This window comes from Acipenser ruthenus, chromosome 48, assembly GCF_902713425.1.
Source record: "Acipenser ruthenus chromosome 48, fAciRut3.2 maternal haplotype, whole genome shotgun sequence".
Taxonomy (NCBI): Eukaryota; Metazoa; Chordata; class Actinopteri; order Acipenseriformes; family Acipenseridae; genus Acipenser; species Acipenser ruthenus.
The window spans coordinates 1,307,396-1,323,357 of record NC_081236.1 but is presented as its reverse complement, the minus strand read 5'-3'; the positions used below and the strand labels follow the sequence as shown (position 1 = coordinate 1,323,357).

At 46.1% G+C, this 15,962-nt stretch overlaps 2 protein-coding genes across 2 annotated transcripts; one reads left to right on the top strand and one right to left on the bottom strand.

The window, feature by feature from the left end:
* The first annotated feature begins 386 nt into the window (after nucleotides 1–386).
* Nucleotides 387–2,033, top strand: LOC117404541 (somatostatin-1). The gene is made up of 2 exons (XM_034007407.3): nucleotides 387–533; nucleotides 1,650–2,033. Exons 1-2 carry the CDS (start codon nucleotides 399–401, stop codon nucleotides 1,827–1,829), a joined length of 315 nt encoding a protein of 104 aa, XP_033863298.3. The 5' UTR covers nucleotides 387–398; the 3' UTR covers nucleotides 1,830–2,033.
* A 481-nt stretch (nucleotides 2,034–2,514) lies between these two features.
* On the bottom strand, nucleotides 2,515–13,579 carry LOC117962603 (thyroid receptor-interacting protein 6-like). The gene is made up of 10 exons (XM_059014456.1): nucleotides 13,236–13,579; nucleotides 11,641–11,851; nucleotides 11,077–11,225; nucleotides 10,417–10,524; nucleotides 9,115–9,762; nucleotides 8,685–8,775; nucleotides 8,311–8,480; nucleotides 7,355–7,533; nucleotides 6,638–6,758; nucleotides 2,515–5,145 (listed from the first exon to the last, which is right to left on the bottom strand). The coding sequence occupies exons 2-10, from the start codon at nucleotides 11,840–11,842 to the stop codon at nucleotides 5,014–5,016; spliced, it is 1,800 nt and encodes a 599-aa protein (XP_058870439.1). The 5' UTR covers nucleotides 11,843–11,851; nucleotides 13,236–13,579; the 3' UTR covers nucleotides 2,515–5,013.
* Between the last annotated feature and the right edge of the window lie 2,383 nt (nucleotides 13,580–15,962).

The window sequence follows — 15,962 nt, the reverse complement described above, 5'->3', positions numbered from 1 at the left end:
TACTTCCCAATCAAAACGAATTAGCTTAAGAGTCACTTTCAGTTATTAGCAAAAGAACTACAAAGGTCAGACACACTCCCACCCCTCCCTGCCCCCATCCCCGATGAGCTGCCCCCCTTCTGCCCCTCTCTGATGAGCTGCCCCCCTCCCTGCCCCTCTCTCCAATGGGCTGCCCCCCTCCCTGCCCCTCTCTCAGATGGGCTGCCCCCCTCCCTGCCCCTTTCCGATGGGCTGTCCCCCTCCTGCCCCTCTCTCCAATGGGCTGCCCCTCGCTCCACCTGTCTCTCCGATGGGCTGCCCCCCTCCTGCCCCTCTCTGATTGGATACCCCCCCTCCCTCCAGGTATATAAGGTTCTGCGGTGTTTGGCGTGGAGCTGTGTCAGTGCTGCTCTCTGAAGATGATGCTGTGTTCTCAGCTGCAGATCCTGCTGGTGGCCGTGTCTGTGTCAGTGCTGCTGGCCCGGGCTAGTGGAGCCCTGCAGAGCGATAGGCTGGCTGAGCTACTGAGGACTGACTTACCCGAGGAAAAAGAGGTGAGAGACGAGAGTCTGTCTGCCTGTCTGTCTATTCACCTGTCTGTCTGCCTGTCTGTCTATTCATCTGTCTCTGTCTGTCTGTCTGTCTATTCACCTGTCTGTCTGCCTGTCTGTCTATTCATCTGTCTGTCTGTTATTATTATTATTAGTTTATTTAGCAGACGCCTTTATCCAAGGCTAGGGTGTGTGAACTATGCATCAGCTGCAGAGTCACTTACAATTACATCTCACCTGAAAGACGGAGCACAAGGAGGTGACGTGACTTGCTCAGGGTCACACAATGAGTCAGTGGCTGAGGTGGGATTTGAACCGGGGACCTCCTGGTTACAAGTCCTTTTCTTTAACCACTGGACCACACAGCCTGTCTGTCTGTCGGTCGGTCTGTTCATCTGTCTGTCTATCTGCCTGTGTTTGTCTGCTTTTATATGTGTGTAACTGTTTGTGTGTGTCTGTCTGTCTCTGTTTATCATGCTACCTGGTTTGCCATGTTTGTTAATATGCTTTATCACACCTCTCTGTGCTTCACCGTGCTTTATTACACTTTGCAATGCTTTTACTATACAAATATATTTTCAAATATTTAAATTTGTTAACTTCTTCACTATGTTATTTGGCATAATGAGATTCAATTATTATTACAAGATGACATGGTGTGTATTTGTGAAAATATCTCCACAGTAAATATGTGTTTGAATATATTTTGTTATATAATTGATGAAAACAAATATATAGTGCAGCAGTGTGGAGTAGTGGTTAGTGCTCTGGACTCTGGACCGGAGGGTCGTGGGTTCAATCCCAGGTGGGGGACGCTGCTGCTGCTGTACCCTTGAGCAAGGTACTTTACCTAGATTGCTCCAGTAAAAACCCAACTGTATAAATGGGGAAATGTATGTAAAAATAATGTGTGTAAAAAATAATGTAATTGTATGTAAAAATAATGTGATATCTTGCAACAATTGTAAGTCGCCCTGGATAAGGGCGTCTGCTAAGTAATATTATAGATAGCTATAAAATCTATATCTATGCTAAAATAACCTGAGGATCTGTTTCCCAGTAAATTACAATATATTTCATCCATCCTGTAACCTCTCCTGTGGTCTCTGTTCCTGTTAGGAGTTCTCCAGCATCTCGCTTCTGAAAATGTTTTCGGATCTCCTGAAGCCAGAGAACGCCATCCTCCCCGCCGAGGACTCTGGGATACGAAGGGATGCGACACGTCAGCTCCCCGCGCCGCAGCGCGACCGCAAAGCAGGGTGCAAGAACTTCTTCTGGAAGACGTTCACGTCGTGTTAATCCGCGGGGACAAAAGTAGTCCCTGTGACCTCACGATGACCCCACCCTCCCGTCTGTTAAACCTACCTGTATATAAAATGTACTCACTCACAGGAACAAAACGTGGATATGAATGTGTAATAAAGATATGAGAATACTGCCTTTTATTTGTTAATGAATTAAATAACAGATCCGTTTCAGTGTTAATATGGGTCTTTTATTTGTTGACTGCAATGGAAACGCGATACTCAGAGCCTGTATTCAGCGGTAAGGACACCCTGTGCAGTCCTAAACGAATCTCTATTAAATTACCTTACAAGCCTGACAGATTGGGGCTGTGTCGACTGGAGGATCAGCGAAACGTACGCTGGTGTAGACGAAGCTATCGTTTTGTGAAAATTAGCAATTCCCGAATTTGGGTCCTGCGTTCCAATCTGGGGGGCTAGGACAGGACAGGACAGGACAGAGAGACAGACACAAACATTAGTGTAATCCATGTCAGCACACTTGTCGCAGGACTGAATCTGTGTTGCTCGTGGTTTTTTAAAATCCAGGGAAGAAAACGGATCAATGGATTTTAAATCATTGGGTAGCCCTCCTTCCAAAGGGTGATGATGAGAGGCAAGAACAGATGTGCAGTGCTTGGTTAAAACTTCAAGAAACATCAATACACCAGAGAGAGAGAGAGAGAGAGAGAGACTGCAGCTACTGTAAAACATAGACCTTTATTAATCCATCACTAGGCAGATCTGTACCAAACTGTACACAGAAAGTACAGGCGTGATGCAACAGCACAGAAACCTCCTTCTTAACATACGTGTGTACCTTCCACACACACAAGTCCACATACATTCTTCTAGACATATGTGACACAGGCTAGATCAGGCGATCTTTATATCTTCATCTCTATAAGTAGCACCATCTAGAGCACTGTATTGCCAGCATAAAAAAAAGCTCAGCCACTAGATGGCGCTGGCTCTTTTAGGTGGCTGATCTAGCGTGTGTTACATATAACTACAGCTGGCAACCAGAACTGAAGAGCAGCTCCTGGACTCGGGTGACACAGCTTAATACAGACTAGATGGCTTTTGGCCGATCCAGCCTATGTTACATATGAAAAAATAAAGAAAAAACAGAATTAACACAGGCGTTACAACGCTGCCCCCCGGTGGTCACCGTGTTTATTACAGCATTAGACACCCAATTAAAGAACAGGGGTGGGGGACAATTTCAAAGCTGCTCATTTGAGTTCTATATAACGAACGGAAGCCCACAGCAGGTAATATTTCTGGGAGTGGCTTCACTCCCTTCTACGGACGGACAGACTGACTTCTCAGGCCCCCAGACAGACAGTCTAGTTTGGAGGGAACCTCTCAATATTAAACAAAAGAAAAGAGATCATTTTTTGACAGAGGTTCCCTTATAAAAAAAAAACTATTTCTGCATTTTCACCATGCTTTCCCCCCCCATGGTTATACAAGGCATTAGTTTACCCTGGTATTGTAGAAGCAACCATGCTAATATCAAAAAAAAAAGTTCGGATCATGTGTTGGTTAAACTGTACAGCTCTGGCCAAAAGTTTTGCATCACCCTATAGAATGAACTAATGTTGCTTCACAAATTTGAATGAAACCTGCTGAATAATGTTACGTTAACATATTGAATCACACATCGCTTTGTAGTTTATATATATATATTATATACTTAGCAAAATCTTTAAATACTGTACTACTATTATGGCTTCCGGTAGACTTTTGCAAGATCATGTTGTAGTTTCTTTGATTACATAAAAGATCTGAAATTATAGTTTATATAGTTTTTATTCTACGTGATGCAAAAGTTTTGGCCGGAGTTGCAAGAAATCAAACTCCAGAAAAGCTGTAAACATTGTTCTGTAGGTTAGACCGTACTTTCTAGTCAGGACTTCTCAATCCTGCACAATAACTCACTTCAATGTAAACCTTCATATCCAGACATGTGTTCAGGGATATGATCAGGCCCCATTGACTCCCACTATAATTCCCACAGGACATTTCAATGTAGAATAAACAGACTGGGTTATTAACAGGACTGATATTAAGCCGGTTTCACTGTGGAATTCTATTAAATAATTCCCCCCCCCCCCCCCATTAGGTTCCCATCCAAATAAAGCATTAATAATTGTTTAAAATCGCCAAGGATATCCGGCACAGTCATTTTGAAGGACCATTGGTTGAATTAGAAATGTTCAAAGTAGGAGTTCAGAACTCCCCTCAAAGATATTATTAATATTGAAATGATCAGGAGCCAGGAGTTTGAGCAGGGTTACAAACTCACACTAGCCCTGCTGCTGCTGCTGCTGCACCCAGTCCTGGGGTTCAGAGCTCCCCTCAATGAAGTCTGTTATTATTATTAATATTGAAATGATCAGGAGCCAGGAGTTTGAGCAGGGTTACAAACTCACACTAGCCCTGCTGCTGCTGCTGCTGCACCCAGTCCTTGGGGTTCAGAGCTCCCCTCAATGAAGTCTGTTATTATTATTAATATCGAAATGATCAGGAGCCAGGAGTTTGAGCAGGGTTACAAACTCACACTAGCCCTGCTGCTGCTGCTGCTGCTGCTGCACCCAGTCCTGGGGGTTCAGAGCTCCCCTCAATGAAGTCTGTTATTATTATTAATATTGAAAAGATCAGGAGCCAGGAGTTTGAGCAGGGTTACAAACTCACACTAGCCCTGCTGCTGCTGCTGCTGCACCCAGTCCTGGGGGTTCAGAGCTCCCCTCAATGAGGTCTGTTATTATTATTAATATTGAAATGATCAGGAGCCAGGAGTTTGAGCAGGGTTACAAACTCACACTAGCCCTGCTGCTGCTGCTGCTGCACCCAGTCCTGGGGGTTCAGAGCTCCCCTCAATGAGGTCTGTTATTATTATTAATATTGAAATGATCAGGAGCCAGGAGTTTGAGCAGGGTTAGAAACTCACACTAGCCCTGCTGCTGCTGCTGCTGCTGCTGCACCCAGTCCTGGGGGTTCAGAGCTCCCCTCAATGAAGTCTGTTATTATTATTAATATTGAAATGATCAGGAGCCAGGAGTTTGAGCAGGGTTACAAACTCACACTAGCCCTGTTAGAAGTGGGTGCTGGGTGCAGGGTGCAGGGTGCAGGGTGCAGGGTGCAGGGTGCAGGGTGCTGGGTGCAGGGTGCAGGGTGCAGGGTGCCGGGTGCCATTAGCAGTCAGTGGATATTTTGGCAGACAAGTCCTGGATTCTCCGGGCGCTGCACCCCTTGCACAGGATGTGTCCATCGAGAGGGTAACAGCCACGCCCCTCTCCCTCCGAAGACAGCAGCGAGCCGCAGTCCTGCACACACAGGGACACGGGTTCAAAAAAAATACATATGTATTCCTGTTAAAGTGCCTGTAACAAAACAGAGCCATACATTTTCTCCGCCATGCCCCTCCACTCAGAAACTACACTGGGTTAAAGAAATCTCAGTTTGCAAGCTTTGAGACCGTCTTGCACTTCCTGGGTGACCTGGAGGGTGAAATTGTTCCTGGTGGCTTATTTCCTGTTACAGGGTACATAAGGACCTTTTTATTTGATTGTGTTTCATGTTCCCATGTGTTGCTACAACTGTTTAAGTAAGGTGCGTGTATTGTTTTAATTATTATTTTACATCTTGACCATTTTTAAATTGCATGGCTCTCTGGCTGTTTCTATTCTAGCTCCAAGAGGGCCTCTCATGTATTTCTCAGAACTACATTACCCATCATCCTCCTGCTCACTGGTAAATCCATCTCACTTACATATGTGAGCAGAAGGATGATGGGAAATGTAGTTTGAGTGGTCCATGCAGCTACATGGGAAGCCATCTTGGAGGCAGTGAAATAATTTTAAAAAAATAAAATTTAAATAAAATTTAAAACAATACACACGCCTTACTTACAGTTGTAGCAACACATGGGAACATGAAACACAATCAAATAAAAAGGTCCTTATATAGCCTTTAACCAACCAGCTGATTCCTCGATTGACTGACACGTCCCTGAAGACACAGCTGGGGTGACCAAGGAAGTGATGCAGTGAACAGACTTCCTGGAAAGCAAGGCATGCAAACAGAGAACTTCGTGCAGTGCCAGGCATCTGTTTTATAATGGAAAACACATGCGTTTTGAGACCTACAGTTATGGCCAAACCTTTTGCATCATCTAGACATTTTAGGACCATTATAAAAATAATGGAACATAATTTAGATTATTATTAGTTTATTTAGCAGACGCCTTTATCCAAGGCGACTTACAGAGACTAGGGTGTGTGAACTATGCATCAGCTGCAGAGTCACTTACAACTACGTCTCACCCGAAAGACGGAGCACAAGGAGGTTAAGTGACTTGCTCAGGGTCACACAATGAGTCAGTGGCTGAGGTGGGATTTGAACCGGGGACCTCCTGGTTACAAGCCCATTTCTTTAACCACTGGACCACACAGATCTGATTGAACATCAAAAGAAACTACAAAATGATATCGAGAAAAGTCTACCGGAAGCCAGAACAGTAGTATTTCTGGTTAGACTTCGAAATGTCACCCAATTTTTACGTTCAGTATGTGAAAAACTACAAAGCGGTGTGTAATTCAATATGTTAACGTAACATTATTCAGCAGGATTCACTCAACTTTATGAAGCAAAATTAGTTCATTCTACAGGGTGATGCTAAACTCTTGGCCAGAGCTGTAGGTCACGAATGAAAAAGTGCACAGTGGGCAAGATCAATGGAATTATACGGAGCGGTCCGGTCTGAAGGATCCCAGCTTCAGTTCAGTGCCCTGCTGGCAGAGTGGCGTGGCTGCTTACCTCACACATGTAGCAGTTGACGTGGAAGCTGCGATCCAGCGCCACGATCCTCACCGTCTCCTCCTGCCCACGCTCCGGCATGATGGCTTTACCACACACCGAGCACCGCGGGGCGAACTTCCTGCCACACAAAACAAGAAAACCGTCGTTTTGCCCTCCGCTTTCACCCTGGGTGCCCGGGGCCGCTGTGCCTCAGCACCTCTCTGCTCTGTCTGTCCTCGAGGAAGTGGATCTGGAAGGTATCTGTGTGTGGGTGTCCCTCTCTGTACTCTTACCTGTGGAAGTCCTTGATGCAGTGGATCTGGGAGCTGTCTCAGTGTGTGTGTCTCTCTCTGCTCTGTACTGACCTGTGGAAGTCCTTGATGCAGTGGATCTGGGAGCTGTCTCAGTGTGTGTGTCTCTCTCTGCTCTGTACTGACCTGTGGAAGTCCTCGATGCAGTGGATCTGGGAGCTGTCTCAGTGTGTGTGTGTGTGTCTCTCTGCTCTGTACTGACCTGTGGAAGTCCTCGATGCAGTGGATCTGGGAGCTGTCTCAGTGTGTGTGTCTCTCTCTGCTTTGTACTGACCTGTGGAAGTCCTCGATGCAGTGGATCTGGGAGCTGTCTCAGTGTGTGTGTCTCTCTCTGCTCTGTACTGACCTGTGGAAGTCCTCGATGCAGTGGATCTGGGAGCTGTCTCAGTGTGTGTATGTGTGTCTCTCTCTGCTCTGTACTGACCTGTGGAAGTCCTCGATGCAGTGGATCTGGGACGTGGCGTCCACAGTGAAAGGCACTCCGTCCAGGCAGCGGCTGCACACCACGCAGGTGAAGCAGTGAGGGTGGTAGGCCTTCCCCATCGCTCGCAGGATCCGGTCCAGGATGGGCTGGGAGCACTTCGAACACCGCTCCAGAGTGCTCTGCAAGAGAGAGAGAGAGTAAGAGAGAGTGAGTGAGGAGAGAGAGGAGTAGGACAGAAACCAGGGTGATCTACAACACAGAGAAAGAGAGGGAGAGAGAGAGAGAGAGAGAGAGAGAGAGAGAGGAAAAAGGCAGAAACCAGGGTGATCTGCAACACAGAGAGAGAGAGAAGAAAGTGGAGAATAATATTTTGCCCCCGTTTGAACTAAATCAACGATTGAGAGAGACAAGCATGCAGTTCCCCAATATTGAATGAATGCCCAGTTTAGAAAGACACAAAGCTGATCAACGAAGGACAGAAACTCACTCAGACCCACTGAAATCCCAAGCCTCAGATTCTCTCAAAACTGAAAACATAAAACACCCACCAACCAGCAGGGGGCAGCAAAAGCCTGGCTTAGCAGTACTACCTTGCACACACACACAGATTTGCTCATGAAGACTTTGCATTGACTCCCATATAGTGTAGCTTCCCTATTCTAAATCCCAGAAGGGCATGGGAGGGATCTACCCAATAAATGACAGTTACTGCGACTAAATGAATACTCTTGTAAGCCTTCTTTTTAAAAAAATGTTATTTTTAGGTTTGAAATACCAGTTTAAACACGCTAATAAAATAGCTTCTCCGACAGGCCCTGTGCAGAGGCACACATCTAATCACTGTGACAGCGCTCTCTCAATAGGACTCTGATAAACACACACAGATCAGATGAGAGATTTCATCTCTGTTCTCACGGCAGGACACACACACACACACACACACACACAGCCCTCACAATGTAGCAGTTCTCGCAGTAGGATTTCTTCTCGATGGCATAGAAAGGCTGTCCTCTCAGACGGCACTGGCAGGTGATGCAGGTGAAACACTCCACATGGAACACCTGGTCCATAGCGATGCAACCCGTCCCGTCCCCTAGGACATTGTCCCCGCAGCGCGCACAGCGTCCTGGAGAGAGACGCACAGAGACGTCGTCAGCACGCAGCCTTAGAGGAGACAGACAGACACCCTGCATCTTCCTGAGATCTGACCACATCACAATCCAACAAACAGTGCTGGTAAGACAGGACCTATAGCTGCGAAGCACCTTGCAATATTACACAGTCTACAACATGGTCCCTCCCAGTGTCTCCCAATCCCTCCCAGTCTCACCGAAGTACTGGTCAGTAGGGGGGTGGTTCATGTCGTACACCAGTTTCTTGGTCAGCCGGTCAAGCTCGTCCTCCGGCCGGTTGACTGGACCCTGGATCGGGGGTAGGGGTGGGAGAGGGGGGGGTCTGTTATTCAGGACGACTTGATAAACATGCAGCTGCATTGAAAAGCTAAAGCGATCCAATGAAAAACTGACTTATTTTATTAGTTTTTTTTTTTTCTATTCTCTATGAATGCATGTATAGTTATAGATTTTTTTTTTTTTGGTTACTGGGCGTGTTAATTTGCGATTACAGAAAAAGAAAACATTAAAAATCACACTGATATCATGTTTTAAAATGAGACACACATTTGCTGTGACATGTAGTTAACAGAACTGCAAAATAAGCAAGATTAATGGAATTATTTCATTAACAGTGCTTCGACTCACCTGGTTTCGGGGATACCCCGCAATCTGGGGGGCAGCTGCTGGCGGGACGGCCTCCTGGCCCCTCTTTGGCCCCGCAGCGCTGGGCTGGTAGGGTCTGGGTCCCGGAGGGGCAGCAGCAAAACCCTGATACCCTCGATTGGAACCGTCCGGCAGGGAGCTGGCAGCCTCCGAGGGTAGCTGAGGAGCTGGGTACCAACCCTGTCCCGAGTCAGGATAGGGGGCTCGCTCTCTGTAGGGGGGTTCGGGGTGCTGCCGGGGCGAAGGCGGGGCGTAGGCTTGCTCTGCTGGCCGTCCCGTTTGGGAATAGCTCCTGACTGGCTGGGCCGTTTGGACCTGGACGCTGAACCTGGGGCCGGGGGGAGTGGAGGCTGTGGTGTAGGAGGCTGGCACCGGCTGGGGGTAGGGCTTGGAGCTCTGGGAAGGGTAGGAGTAACTCTTCTGGGCAGGGGAGGGGGTGTAGGGCTGGGCGCTGGGAGAGGGGGTGTAGGGCTGGGCGCTGGGAGAGGGGGTGTAGGAGGTCACGGGCGCGGTGGCGTAGTGGGGTTGGTGTTGGGAGAGGGCTTGTTGGTTTTGGGGGGGGTGGTGGTAGCTGGGGGCTGGTTGGGGCTGCCCACCAGGTGGCGCTGTGGGTTTGTAGCGGTCAGCTGGCTGTTTGGTGGGGAGAGACAGAGAGTTATGGTGTGTGTGATGGTGTCATAATAAATGTGATCTCATGCAAAATGGTTTCTTAGAATAAGCTGCTTTGGATCAAGCTTCCTTTTGTTTTGCTGGCAATACACAAGCTGCGCACTAGGTGGCGTTAGCGTTTAATATATATATATATACACAAATATACACACACACACTTTGGATGATCTAGCTTGTTACATTTTTTTTTTTTTTTTTTTTTTAAAACATGTTGCAGACTTTTGAAATCACACCTCGTGGCTCATAAATCAATTTACTTGGGAGCGTTCGCCAGGAGAAAGAATTTCTCTTTCCAGGAGCGCGGTGTATCCAGATCACGCTCCCTCCTGCAACAAGGCTGGTTTTCTGTTCCCACAATACAGTCCGCTGCCCATTTCAGTCGCCAGCATTGTTGCAGGAGGGAGCGTGATCTGGATGCACAGCGATCCTCAGATGTTAATGTAATTCCCTAGCTGATTGTTCTTCACACATCACAGGTCAATCTCAAAACAATCTTGTTGAAAAATATTTTCCTCGGACAGTGATGTGTTTCTGGTACACACTGCAGGGGGCTCTGGGACACAAGATGGACACCTTGTGTAAAAGTTATACGAGTCGAGTGTGGGGGTCTCTGACCTGTGCCCGTGGGGTACGGGGGTACGGGGGGGTGCTCTCCATGTCCGCTAGCATGCTGGTCAGAGAGTCGATCTCCGCGTCGATGTTGGAGGGGTGGGATCCGGGCGCCTAAAAACACAAACGAGCCACGTGAAACACAGAACAGTGTTGGGGGAAGTGAAGCATATTATAGTTCGATTTTGGGGTTTAACTTTACGTCATAGTCTGGGATCTGAACGAGGGGGCCACTAGAGCTAAACTTGGGCCCCCCCCTAAGGCCCTGTCTTTAAGTTAGCTCCACTCAAACCTCTGCAAAGTTAATGTTGAATATTATTATTATTATTATTATTATTTGTTTATTTAGCAGTCGCCTTTATCCAAGGCGACTTACAGAGACTAGGGTGTGTGAACTATGCATCAGCTGCAGAGTCACTTACAACTACATCTCACCCGAAAGACGGAGCACAAGGAGGTGAAGTGACTTGCTCAGGGTCATACTGAGTCAGTGGTTGAGGTGGGATTTGAACCGGGGACCTCCTGGTTACAAGCCCCTTTCTTTAACCACTGGACCACACAGTCTCCTTCCTCTTAATAGGACCATTAAGAGATCTGTCACACTTAGTAACAGATTCAGCAGAATATTTCGTTAGCTCACACTTGGAAGGTCAAACTGCTTCCTACCTGAAGGTCAAAAGTCACAGGGTGGTTCCAAGAGGCCTTCTCCTCCTTCGCTGCAGGGGGTGATGGGTAGTAGGGATCCCCCGACATGGGGGAGAGGAACCCACCTGTCCCAGAATCCTCTGCATGGACGTGTGGCGACGGCATTCCACCTGGAACGTGAGAATCTCGGTTCAGAACAAGGTGACTGCACTGAGGGACGAGAGACAAAGACCTTAAAATATACACTGTCCGGACCTGTGTGTCCCCCCCTCCGATTTGGCATGGCCCTGGAGGGGGGCATGTTCTCCTGGTATACCCTGGGGCCCTTGATGACTCTGGAAGGCTGAACCAATAGTTTACTGAAGCATCCAGTCCAGCCAACAATGCTGAGCCCTGATGGCTGCTTTCAATAACGCACCCTCCACTGAGCCAGAATGGATTGAGGAGCACGACAGAGACTTCTTCCACGGACACCACAGCGATCTCAAACCAAAAATCAAGCAGGTTTAGTTTCCGCGCCTCAAGCCTGCCCTGGACTGGAGGCGACGGGTTCGTGTATTAAATCCACACCCAGGCTTGTCTTACCTGTAGGCCCTGTGGCCTGGTATCTGGTTGCCACGCCAACGCCAGGTCCCCCGTTCTGGTCGTAGGCCCCGTACTTGGTTGTGGTTGCCATGGCGACCTTCTTGGGCGGTTTGTAGGCGGGGGGGCCAGAGGCGGAGACAGAGACACCTGACCGTTCAGGACTACCCAGAGTCCTCGGAGGCAGCCAGGTGGGACCAGACATCTTTCAGAACTAAAACGCATTGAAAAAAAAATAATGGTGTTTGCTATTATTCCGAGTGGTTCTGGTTTCTGTGGCTCTCATACAGAGTTATCAATGTGTCCTACATCTTCACTGGCTTTGCGTTTGTCTGCAGAACCCTTAGTGCCAGGCACCAAACACCCATTCAATATTGCACAGCAGTTTCACCCCATCACTACCAGCTTGTGTCTTATTAAACTCATAGTAAAACCAGGGATGGATCAAACTGCTCTGCGAAGGGAGTCTTAATCTCCACCCCTGTACTTCTTATTAAACTCATAGTAAAACCAGGGATGGATCAAACTGCTCTGCGAAGGGAGTCTTAATCTCCACCCCTATACCCTGCCCTTGACTTAATTTTGTCTCCGACAGCAACGAAAAGGTTAAAAATCAGTCCAAGATTCTTTTTTGGTTGCTTGGGAACTGTTCACTTTGGGTTTCCCGTGGCAACAGGACCAGCAAACAATGAGTGGTTGAAAAGCTGGAAGGTCATTTCTCATGGGGGGGCTTCACAACAAAACAGGAATTTGCATGAGACACGCCATGCGGGATAACATTATCTCAATACACAGCTGCAAGATCAGCAAAGCGCCGTTAACCCTGCTAACGCCTAAATATCCAACACAGGTCACACCGCCTGTCCCAGGAAGAAACAAAACGCGTCTGCTTTAATATGCGGTACAGAAAACGCTTGAAAAAAAAAAAAAACACTGGGCCGTGTTTCAATGCCATATTTCAAACTGGGCCGTTCATAATCAAAAATGGGTCAACTGTCTCAAAAAAACACGTTGTCTTTGGTAGGCGTGTCCCATTGAAGACTTTCGTGCGGAGACATTGCGTGGCGAGGATGTCTCGCAATCTCCAAATCTCTCCCCCACTCAAACCTTCAGCTTTCCCTTCCACGCTTTCACCTAAACGCGCGCACCGATTTATCTACGTGCAACACCGGCCACTAAGGAATACTCGAGTCCGGGGATTATAGGGCCTCAACAAATAAACATTTTATTAAAAACAGACACAATGTAAAATAAATAAATAAATAAAATGGGTGTTAGGAATTAAGCTATAATTTTTTTTTTTTTTAATTAACAGAAAGACTGTCGACAAACGACATAGTAAAATGCATTTTAAACTCTACGTCTTATGCAAAATGTTTTAGCTACGCACGAGTCTGTTCACTAAATATTCGCATTTGTAAAATATCTAATACAATTTGATCATGTTTAACGGAAAACGTGTCTTAATCTGAAAGTATAACAATTTTCAACTTCTCTCCTGGAATTATGAAAAACATACCTCGTAATAATATCAACCCAACGATATAATTACACGTTACCTCCCCTCCAGAAACAAAATAACATTTTAAAATGATTACCTTGGCTTCAGTGTTTCTGCTCGTCTTTTTTCAGTACAGTTAATTAGATTTTTTTTTTTTTTGGAAATTATAGAATGATCTCCAACGACAGTTTCTCCGTCTTGTTTTAGATTACCACGTATGCATGAATCTGTTCAATAACGTGTCCCGTCAATTAAAATAAAACACATATTATCGCATATATACACATATATTCTCGAATAAACTCAGCGAATCGTAGTGCGGTTTTTATAAGATCCTAATTCCTTTCACGGAATTAACTATCGCAATCAAATGAATCACGGCAGCTGTGCAAGCTGAAACTCATACTAAAACTTTTTATTCTCCTCCAAAAAAAAAAAAAAAAAAAAAAAAGTCTCTTTCCCATGTTATTAATACGTCTCTCCCCCCCTCCCCCCCCCCCCCCCTCCCCTCATTGGGGTGCCTAGCGTGCTTGCATACCAGCGCTTTCACACGTTTTGTGTAACTTTCACCCGAAGGTATTAAAACCAAAACAAACATTAAAAACTTGAAAGTTTTTTTTTAATTTATTTATTTTTGATCCTTGGCTTCTCCTGCGGGCCCGTGTCGTCACCACATCCCAAAGGAATGACGTCAGGGGGCCGCTGGGCGAGTTCAGTTTTTTTGCTGAGCAACTCCAAGGAAAATAAACCCACTGTGACTGCACCGGACACCAGACCATCCAAATGACCCTCGAATTGACATTAAAACCAGCGGACCCGCGGCTGTCACTGCATGTGAACAGTAATGGATCAGCTGATAACTCACTATTGCATACAGCAGCATGTAATTGAAGACTATATCTTAGACCTGAAAGATTAAACACATGAATTATATATAACCTAAACTTCTATATTGTACAAAGAATGTGTAACAGAACCTATTCATTCGCAAGCTAGAGGGTCTGAAATCAAAGTCACTGTGTCATACTTATCCACCAGTTCGAACCATAAAGGGCAGCAGTGTGGAGTAGTGGTTAGGGCTCTGGACTCTTGACCAGAGGGTCGTGGGTTCAATCCCAGGTGAGGGACACTGCTGCTGTACCCTTGAGCAAGGTACTTTACCTAGATTGCTCCAGTAAAAACCCAACTGTATAAATGGGTAATTATATGTCAAAAATAATGTGATATCTTGTAACAATTGTAAGTCGCCCTGGATAAGGGTGTCTGCTAAGAAATTAATAATATATCTTAGAAACCCTTGTCATGAAAAAGTTACTCAGCATTACTGAACCCTTAAAAGAGCATCCTAATTGGCTAATGCAAGGTCACATGACAATTATTGTCCCCTTTTCACAGTGTTGGGGAAGTTACTTTTAAAAAGTAATCCGTTACTAGTTACAGTTACAAACAGTTACTTCTCAGGCTCTCATTTTACAGAGATTTTGTTTTCCAGGTTTGGTCAGGCTGCAGCTGGAAATATTCTCTGAAGACCCGGCTATCGAAACCCCACTCCTTCCCTCCTCTGAAGCTGTTTTCTAGCGAGATGATCTGAAACGCGCGTTCGTGTGACGTGGGAGGCTCGACTCGCGCTTTCTGATTTGGTGCGTTAGCCGCAGTCTTTTATTTAAATAACTAAGTCATATTTTCACATCAAATGTAATCCGTCACCACCAGTGTGAAAAACAGAATCATCACAGTTACTGGAAAGAGTAATCTGATTACAGAAACATGTTGCATGTAGTACACTTGGCTGCCATGAACACTGGTTAACTGACTCACTCATTATTATTATTTATTTCTTAGCAGACGCCCTTATCCAGGGCGACTTACAATTGTTACAAGATATCACATTATTTTTACATACAATTACCCATTTATACAGTTGGGTTTTTCACTGGAGCAATCTAGGTAAAGTACCTTGCTCAAGGGTACAGCAGCAGTGTCCCCCCCACCTGGGATTGAACCCACGACCCTCCAGTCAAGAGTCCAGAGCCCTCACCACTACTCCACACTGCTGCCCCTGATTATAAGTTAGATCAGGGGTCTCCTACCCCAGTGCTGGAAAGCTACTGGGTCTAATGGTTTGGATTTCAACTGAGCGCTCCGTTACTTTATTCCACCAATTACTGTCTTAATCAGTCCAGATGAACAGATGCTCCAGATCTTTAGCCACTGATAATGTAAAGACACCTAGAAATCCTGCAGGATTGGGTCTCTCCAGGACCAGGGCTGGAGACCCCTGAGTTAGACCATGTTCACTGATATCATTGATTCAGAGTTCAATCTAACTAGCTTTGAAGCACAAAGGTCTATATGGGGATGGAATATTTATAATGGGAGCTTGTTTTTCCCCCATGTGTATCAAATCCTATGTTGGCCCTACTTTGCATCCATTTTTTAATATGAGGCAGCGTCTATAAACCAGATCAGACTTCAGCGTGTCGTTCAAGAGATATGAATATTTAAAGGTGGAAAAAATGAAAAATAAGCATCCTTGCACAAGTGGGTCTGTATTGGCAGCTCCATTAAAGATGAAATACACTTCCAGAGGAAATGTTTCATTCGTGGACGCCTCTTGGAGGTCAGATTCCCCTCTTACTGACCCTGTTTCTCTTTGATTATTTTTTTATATATAATGATTGTAATTGTAGTTTCTAGGTCTGTCGGGCTGAGTTTCTGGGCCGCTTCATTTCAGCACCTCAAACAGTGACACCCATTCTCATTGATGCCTTGGTAATGACCGTAGTGGAAAGAGACGCTGCCCATTCAATATACCGTGAATGCA

Bases quoted from the DNA above. Each gene is read 5' to 3' on its own strand.
- LOC117404541 (XM_034007407.3), top strand. From the start codon at position 399: ATGATGCTGTGTTCTCAGCTGCAGATCCTGCTGGTGGCCGTGTCTGTG. The intron at 534-1,649 runs GTGAGAGACGAG...TGTTCCTGTTAG, and splicing joins ACTTACCCGAGGAAAAAGAG to GAGTTCTCCAGCATCTCGCT.
- LOC117962603 (XM_059014456.1), bottom strand. From the start codon at position 11,842: ATGTCTGGTCCCACCTGGCTGCCTCCGAGGACTCTGGGTAGTCCTGAA. The intron at 11,226-11,640 runs GTAAGACAAGCC...CTCACGTTCCAG, and splicing joins CCAGGCCACAGGGCCTACAG to GTGGAATGCCGTCGCCACAC. The intron at 8,776-9,114 runs GTGAGTCGAAGC...CCCCCGATCCAG, and splicing joins CGGGGTATCCCCGAAACCAG to GGTCCAGTCAACCGGCCGGA.